The sequence below is a fragment of the Delphinus delphis genome, chromosome 15 (assembly GCF_949987515.2).
Source record: "Delphinus delphis chromosome 15, mDelDel1.2, whole genome shotgun sequence".
NCBI lineage: Eukaryota > Metazoa > Chordata > Mammalia > Artiodactyla > Delphinidae > Delphinus > Delphinus delphis.
Window position 1 is genome coordinate 27,252,258 of NC_082697.1, and position 8,334 is coordinate 27,260,591.

Genomic DNA, 8,334 nt, shown 5'->3' on the forward strand with positions numbered 1-8,334 from the left:
ATGATGTGTACAAGGCCACAGAGCAAGATTGGACAGGTAAGTAAACCTGAAACTCCAAACTCCCAGCCAGGTCTCCTTCTCCTACCTGAACCCCTGGCTTCTCTGGGCCGCTGATGGGCATCCCTCACAGCCAGACACCTTCCATCCATCCCCTTCCCACAGCAGTTGCTCATCGGGCTGGAGGCCCAGCCTAGCTCGGGCAGGCCAGAAAGCAGCACCACCTGCTGGCCTAAGTGGGAAATGCAGCTCTCAGCCTCCACGGAGAGCAACCAGCAGGTTTCACCCTTCAAAACCCAGTTCCTCTTCCTCAAGAACGACAATCCCTCCCACTCCAAGTGTGTTGTGCAGCCTCCTCCCAGTGCCTAGCAGTATGCCTAGCGCTGCCTCCTTGGGCCTTATCTGTATGAAGGGAAAGTCCTTTCAAGAAGGGGTAACCACTGTGCTACTCTACCTCAGTGGGTGCAGGTGTCTTACATGAAACAGTGGCACCTCATGACAGCGGCTTACAAAGCATGCCCTCAGCTTCCTCACCCTCACTACAAACCTCAGGGGTAAAGTCCATTAGACAGCTTGGAAAAAGCGCCAGGGAAGGCCCTGTCCAATTTCACATGGAATTGGTGCACAAGCTGGTTCCAGAACGTGGATCTCCTGGGACCCAGCTCTTTCTTCTCCATTGGAGGTGAAGGGGGCTGTCACCGTATTAGAAAATAATTGATGCCATCTAGATCAGTGGTTATCACCTTGTGGTCCCTGAACAGCAGCATCAGCACCACCTGGGAATTTGGCAGGAAAGCAAATTCTCAGGCTCCATCCCAGAACTTCTGAATCAGCAACTCTGGGGGTATGGTCCAGCCATCTGTGCTTAGCAAACCCGTTTGAGAACCTGAACCATTGGTCTAAAGCAATTATGCCTCCCTTTTTATTAAATAAACTTTTATTTGGGAATGATTTTCAATTTACAGAAAAGTTGCAAATATAGTACAGATAGTTCCCATACACTCTGCACCCAGCCTACCCCAATGTCAACATTCGTAAAATTATCTAAAATCCAGACCTCATTCAGATTTCCAGTTTTTCCATTAAGGTCCTCTTGTTGTTGTTTTTTCAAGATCCAATCCAGGATATCACACTGCATTTCTGACTACATACCTTTTAAATTCCATTGGTCATCTCAGTCATCTTTCCCTGGGACAGAGAATGGGTGGGAAAGCTGTTGTCTTTATTACTGAGCAGGAGAAACTGAAGCTTGAAAACAGCAAGTGACCTAGTTCCCTTAGCAGGGCAGTGAGAGCAAGGCCCGCCTCACTCTGCACCCTTCCTCTATCTCTTCCCTTCCTCCCAGGACTCTGGATTTCAGAAGTCCCTTTGGAACGTCCCACCTGGCCTACGCATTCCCCCTAACCCACCAGTACAGATGATGAGAGATGCCCCTCCTAGAGTGGGCCCAGCCCTGGGAGAGACCACCCACTGCCCCATCACTTCCTTCCCTCTGCAGGGCCAGGACAGTGTCTAGTGTCTTAGTGACCTCAGCCTGGACAGAGCAAGGATCTGTACAAGAGAGAAAGGAACAGTGAGAAAGAAACACTGTTATTTGCTTATCCAAAGTCATCTGTGATAGGTGGAGAAAAATGCCACGAATCCTTTGTAGTTTCTCCCAGAGGTGTAGTCTGTTTCCCCAGCCCTTGAATCTAAGCCAAACTTTTGATTTGCTCTGACCAGAAGGACTTAGCAGAAGTGACGTTGTACCAATTCTGTCCTAAAACTCAAAAAAGCCTTGGAGCTTCTCCTTTCTCTCCCCCTTCCTCTTACCCTCCCTCCACACACACACACACCTCCCTCCCTCTCCCTCTGTCTTTGAGCCCTGATGATATCATGAAAATAAGCCTGAACTAACCTGCTGGAGAGGACACATGGAGGAGAACCAAGTCACCCAGCCAATAGCCTACCTACTGCCAGACAAGTGAGTCAGGCTATCCGAGACCATCCAGCCCCATCTGGGGTGACAGCTGATTGCATACAACCCCATGAGTGACCCCAAGCAAGATCAGCAGAACTGCTCAGATGAGCCCAGCCCAAATTGCCAACCCAAAGAATTTTAGGCAAACAAACAACTTGTTTTTAGCTGCCAAGTTCTGGAATGGTTTGTTGCACAGCAACGGCTAACTGATACACAATTCCTCACTTCTCTCTTGCTAATGGGATTCCAATATTATTTAGAAGGCAGTGTGCCAGTTCTAGGAGATGGGATATGATTGATTTACTAAACTGTGACAGCTGTGTTCCTGCCGTCTTAGCTTTCTTTGCAGCTAGGGGTGGCAACTGTACCTGGTTTGGGCCAAGGAGACCTAAGTAGAAATACACAGGGGAAGAGAGCAGGAAACAGGCCTCTGAAAAAGGCCTGACTTTATGATAGAAGTTGACAGGTCCAGCTGGCTGGGCCCTTCTTCCTCCCCAACTCTGTTCTTCCTTGAACACAGTCATGATTGCTGGAGGTACAGCAGCCATCCTGTGACCATGAAGTGACGTGCAATGTGGGAAAAGCCAAAAGGATCACAGAGACGTGTGCCATAACTTTGCTGAGTTGTTAAACCAATACCATTAGCCAACTGTCTCCAGAATTCATGCTATGTGGAAAAACAAACTTCTCTGTGTTTAAGCCACTGGAACCTAGGCTTTCCTTTACTTGCAGATGAATGTATTCACACGATATGATATATAGAGACAGAAATGCAAAAGGATCCTTGTCCTTGGGAATCTGGAGCCAGCAGCAGGTGGCTCTCCAAACCCATCTCCTTTCTCATTTCACCCTCTCAATAATCCCTCAAGAGCAAACACACGACCCATTTTCCCCGAGGTGGGAAGTGGGGCTCCCACACTGTTCAGTCATGAGTCCAAGGTCTTGCAGCTAAGAAAGAGGGTGCTTCGAGTTAGACCTGCCCCCCAGGCACAAAGAGAATGCACCCCTGCTACACCTTCGCATGGTTCAGCCCACTGGAGGCCAGGTGCGTCTTCTGGGCTCGTGGCAGCGGTGGTAGGTGCCAAGGAGGCTGTTACTGCAAGTCCGGCGTGGAAGCACCCAGGTACACCCTCAGGTCCGAGAGGGTGGACTGGACAAGCTTGGCAGGGATGGTCTCTCGCTGCAGCTGCTGGTAGGCTGCATAGCGGTGGCAGCCCCCAAAGGAGTAGAAGTAGTCACCACCCTGAGCCCCTTTGATCCAGAGGACGTCGATGGGGGGCACGCTGTCTGGATCCTCCTGGAGAGAAGAGGGTGCAAGGTGAATGAGTGTGGCACAGTGCCGGACAGTTTGCAAAGCAGACTTTATTAACCTGGGCTGAGCTCCTCCAGGTGCTCACGCTGGCTCGTGCTGGCTTGTGAGAGGCAACTGTTACACAGAGGCAACTGTGAGTTGGTTGACAAAACCTTGGTACCATGAAAATCAGCCACAGTGAGAGTATTTACACCAGGGAAGTGGGCAGATGCTACAAATCAGGGCTCCCCACCCAGGTTGTTAACCGTTCATCAGACCACATGTATATTATCTGTCACTGTTCTAGACTCTGGGAATAAGGTACAGACACAGCCCCTGCCTTCACGGGACTTTGGTCTAGTGGGGCTGATGGAATGGAGAAGTGAATGTTGGAGTGATAAATGCTATGAAGACAATAACGCAGGTTGACATGACAGGGATGGGGGTCCACAAGGCCTCTCAGAGTTGACAGTGGAGCAGAGACCTGAACACAGAGAAGTCCTCTGGGGAAGACAGAGAGGTGGAGTCATTTAAAGAAAGAGCCTGACTGCCAGGTTCAAATCTCAGGTCTGCCACTTACCTGCTCTGTGACCTTTGGCAATTCATATTTGTGCCTCAGTTGCCCGACCCATCAAATGGGGATGAAGATGACACACCCGCCTCATAGAACTGTTGGGTTTAGTGAGTTAACAGACATAAACTGCTTCAAACAACACCTGGCACATGGAATGTGCTCAATAACACACACTGTGTATGAGCCGTGGGAAGGGCATTCCAGGCAGAGTGAACAGCAAATGCAAAAGGTCTGAGGCCAGAACAGGCTCACTGTATTGCAGGCAATGGCAAGGAGGCCAGTGTGATCAGAGTGGACTCGGGGGATTGAGAAGTAGAAGAGGTCAGAAAGGTAGCAGGGGGTAGGCCCTGGAGCGTTTCATTTATCTTATTTTTTTCTTCTAGTTTTATTGAGATATAGTCGACATACAGCACTGTATAAGCTTCAGGTGTACAGCATAATGATTTGACTTACAAACATCATCAAGTGATGACTACAGTAAGTTTAGTGAACACCCGTCATCTCATATAGATACAAAATTAAAGAAATGGAAAAAAAATGTTTTCCTTGTGATGAAAACGCTTAGGATTTTACTCTCAACAACTTTCATATATAATGTACAGCAGTGTTCATTATGTTTGTCATGTTGTACATTACATCCCTGATGCTTATTTATCTTATAACAGAAGTTAGTACCTTTTTTTTTTTTTTTTTTGGTGGTACGTGGGTCTCTCACTGTTGTGGCCTCTCCTGTTGCGGAGCACAGGCTCCGGACACACAGGCTCTGCGGCCATGGCTCACGGGCCTAGCCGCTCCGCGGCATGTGGGATCTTCCCGGACCGGGGCAGGAACCCGTGTCCCCTGCATCGACAGGCGGACTCTCAACCACTGCGCCACCAGGGAAGCCCAGAAGTTAGTGCCTTTTGACCACCTTCATACACTTCTCCCTCTCCTTACCCCCCTCCCCCCCCAGTCAATCACAAAGCTGGTCTCTTTTCCTAAGAGTTTCTTTGTTTATTTGTTTTTGAAATATAATTGACCTACAATACTATGTTAGTTCCTGGTACACAGTGATTGGATATTTCTATACATTTCAAAACGATCACCATGATTAAGTCTAGTTCATCCTCTGTCACTACACAAAGACACTACATAGTTATTGACTATATTCCCCACACTGTACATTTCATACCCATGACTCATTTACTTTATAACTGAAAGTTTATACCTCTTAGGCCCTGGAGTGTTTTAAACATGGGAGGGTGACATGATCTGAAGAACATTCTAGAAAGTTGTCCTGGGAAAGCAGGCTTGGTGAAGTGGACAAAGGCAAAAGCAGGGAAGACAGAGGCGAGGCCTCATCAGGTATTCACCAGAAGTGGCTGTCCTGGGTGGAGGCATGGAGGGGTCAGGGAGAGGTAGCCAGGTTTGGGACATGTTTAGGGGGAAGATCCCGGGGGAGGGGTGAATGCGAGGAGAAGAGAAGGAGGAGAATATGAGTTGACTTCCTGTTATGGGCCTGAGCATCTAGATGGAGAATGGGTAGTCCTCTATATAGGGAAAGGCTGGGGCAGGGAGGGATGGGGTAGGGGGAGACCGGATTAAGTGTGAGCTGCTAGAAGACCTCCCACCACGGGCTCTCGGGTGGTCTCTTATTAGGCTGCTTCGATGGATTCATTATTCCATTTATCCTAGAAATGATTTTCAAGCAGTAAGACCCAGCAATTGTAAGCTGGGGCTCTTGAACCAGGCACACCTGAATTTGAATCTCAGCTCCTACCCAGAGCGGTGGGGCGGGGGGTGGGGGGAGCGTGGGCAGGGGTGGTAAGCAAGCACCCTCGACACTGGGCATTGTTCCTCATCTGCAAGATGGGAACAGACACCCTACAGGCTGCTAATGAAGTCAGGGAGCTGATGCAAGTGAGGCGCGGAGCACAGCTTGCCCGGCAGTGGAGCAGCAAAGAGAGGCAGCTGTGCCAGGCAGGCCTTGTGCTGGGCACCAGGGGTGTGACGATGGGTGGGCAGAATAACGGCCCCCAAAGATGTCCATGTCCTAATCCCTGGAGCCTGTGAATACGTTACTCACGTGGCATAGGAACTTTGCAGATGGAATTAAGTTAAGGATCTTGAGATGAGGAGATTATCCTGGGTTATCCAGACAGGCCAAATGCAATCACCAGAGACCTTAAAGGTGGAAGAGAGAGGAACAAGAGAAGGTCTGATGTTGCTGGCTTTGAAGACGGAGGAGAGAGGTCATGAGCTGAAAATGTGGGCGGCCTCTAGAAGCTGGGAAAGACAAGGAAATGGATTCTCCCCTAGAGCCTCCGGAAAAGAATGCAGCCCCACTGATACCTTGATTTGAGCCTAGCGAGACCCATTTTGGTTCTGAACTATAGAACTATAAAATAATAAAATCTGTCTTTGTTTTAAGCCACTACGTTTCTGGTGTTTGTTACAGTAGCCATTGAAAACTAATACAAAGCATATCGTTCTGGCTTGGAAGACTGAGGTGTCTGAGGCCATTACAAGCCAGTAGTATCAGAGGTATGCTGGTGGGCATGCAGGTGGCTGGGGGCCCACAGGAAGCCCCTAACCCAGCAGGGGCCGTCAGGGAAGACACTGACACTGACAGGAAGAGCAAGAAGGAGTTAGAAACAGTAAAGAGATGAACGAGTTTTACTGGCAGGGGAAAAGCTTGTGCAAAGGCCCAGGAGTGGGAGAGTGCATCCCTGGCCAGATCCATCACAGACAGCCAGGCACCGTGCTAGTGTTATGGAAACAGTCAAGACAGGACAAAATCCCTGCTCCTGTGGAGTTCGCATGAGACGGGGAGGAGAGACAGTAAAACACAAACAAATGTAGACTATAACTCAGGTGGACATAAGTGCTTCAAGGAGAAATACCTCAGGTTAGGGGGAGAGCTATAGAGGCCTGGGCTGACGGGAGGTGGGCACCTGACCCAAACGAGGGAGCAAGCCCTGTGGCTACCTGGGAAGCAGTTCCAGGCAGTGGGAACAGCAGTGTGAACTCTAGGACTGAAAGACAATCGGGCTAGCAGTAGAGGTGTTTGGTAGGTCACACATGGCCACCTTCCAAGGGTCTGGGGGAGGGGGACAAGATGCCATGCAGGCCTAACCTGACACACATGTCCCCTCCTTCCCCCAAATTTTCTGCCAGCATCACCCCAGGCTTCTTGAGCACCCTCTCTGTGATGCAGTTGACTCCGTCCTCCCCAGTTCCAGTTCAAACAAGGCCCTCCCAGCAGCCAGGACACCCCCAATCCCACTGCCACTGCCTGAAGTGACCACATAGGTTATCTCAGGATAAGGTGGTGGCCATGCATCTGGGCACGGGGGACAGGCTGTGCCACTTTCTAAAGTGCCTGACCTTGGACAAGGTGCTTGAATCCTCTGTGTCTCATTTCCTCGTCTGTAAGAGGAACAGTAGTAGTATCTACCTCATAGGGTTGGCATGAAAAAGCTCAGGCACTTAAAACAGCTCCTGGCCACTTCAGGTACTATATAGGAATCAGGATCGTTATTTTATTCATCTCCAATCTCCCTGCTCAATGACTAAATAGAGGCCCAGAGAGGCCCAGCCACTTGCTCAAGGTCACACAGCAAATGCCGTGCTCCGGCTGAGACTGAACCAGTCCCGTCTCGCGTCCAGCGCGACCTCCCTCCTTTGAAGCGCTCCCAGCGGCCGGCTTCCCCGGGGCCTCACCCGAATCGTGTCCACGAGGCTCTGCACCTTGGCTGGGTCCAGCACAGAAGGCAGCGGCCGGATGAGCACGCTGAGAGGCACGTTGTGCACCGCGGTGATACAGCCCGAGTGGATGCTGCCGCCCTGCGCGCCGCCGCTCTGCCCAGCTCCCTCGGGCGCCCCTCGGCCAGCTCCGGCTCTGCCCAGGGCTCCTCCCGCGCGGAGACCCATCACGCAGCCGCCGCCGCCTGCGCGGTCTCGGGACGCGCCGCCTACTCTCAGGTCTTTAACCCCGGCCGGGCCGTACCATTCCGCACGGGTGGCGGGGGGCGCAGCCGCACAGAGCCTCTCTCCCCTGGCCCCACAGTGGTCTGGCCCACCCCTGAGCGCCCCTGCGGGACCTTCGCTCGGCTCTCCCGGCGTTGCGGGACGCGTGCGGAGCTCTGGCTCTCCGCTGGGGGGCGCCTCGCCGCCTCCCCTTTGCCGCGCGGCGTCCCGGGAGTGGAAGCGCCGGGGGAGGCTGACTCAGGGTGAGTCTGCAGGTCGTGGGGCGGGAGGGGCGCGGGTGGCGCACAATTCGGGGTTAACTCAGGGTCACGGGTGGCGGGGGCGGGGGCGGGGACACGGGTTGGAGGGGGCTGGACCTGCCCAGCGAGGGTGAGTCGGCAAAACCTGGCTCTTGGCTGCCCAGCCTTTGGATCCCTAGCGGTAATAGTCGTGGAGGTGGTGATAATACCAATGACATTCGAAATACTACGAATCTGCTGAATCTGGTGCTGTGTCAGGCACTGTTCTAAACACTTTGCATGTACATTAACTTATTTAAACCTC

At 51.7% G+C, this 8,334-nt stretch overlaps 1 protein-coding gene across 1 annotated transcript; it reads right to left on the reverse strand.

Annotated features, from left to right (window-relative positions):
• Positions 1-930: 930 nt before the first annotated feature.
• Positions 931-7,744, reverse strand: SRXN1 (sulfiredoxin 1). The gene is made up of 2 exons (XM_060032818.1): positions 7,525-7,744; positions 931-3,254 (listed from the first exon to the last, which is right to left on the reverse strand). The coding sequence occupies exons 1-2, from the start codon at positions 7,732-7,734 to the stop codon at positions 3,051-3,053; spliced, it is 414 nt and encodes a 137-aa protein (XP_059888801.1). The 5' UTR covers positions 7,735-7,744; the 3' UTR covers positions 931-3,050.
• Between the last annotated feature and the right edge of the window lie 590 nt (positions 7,745-8,334).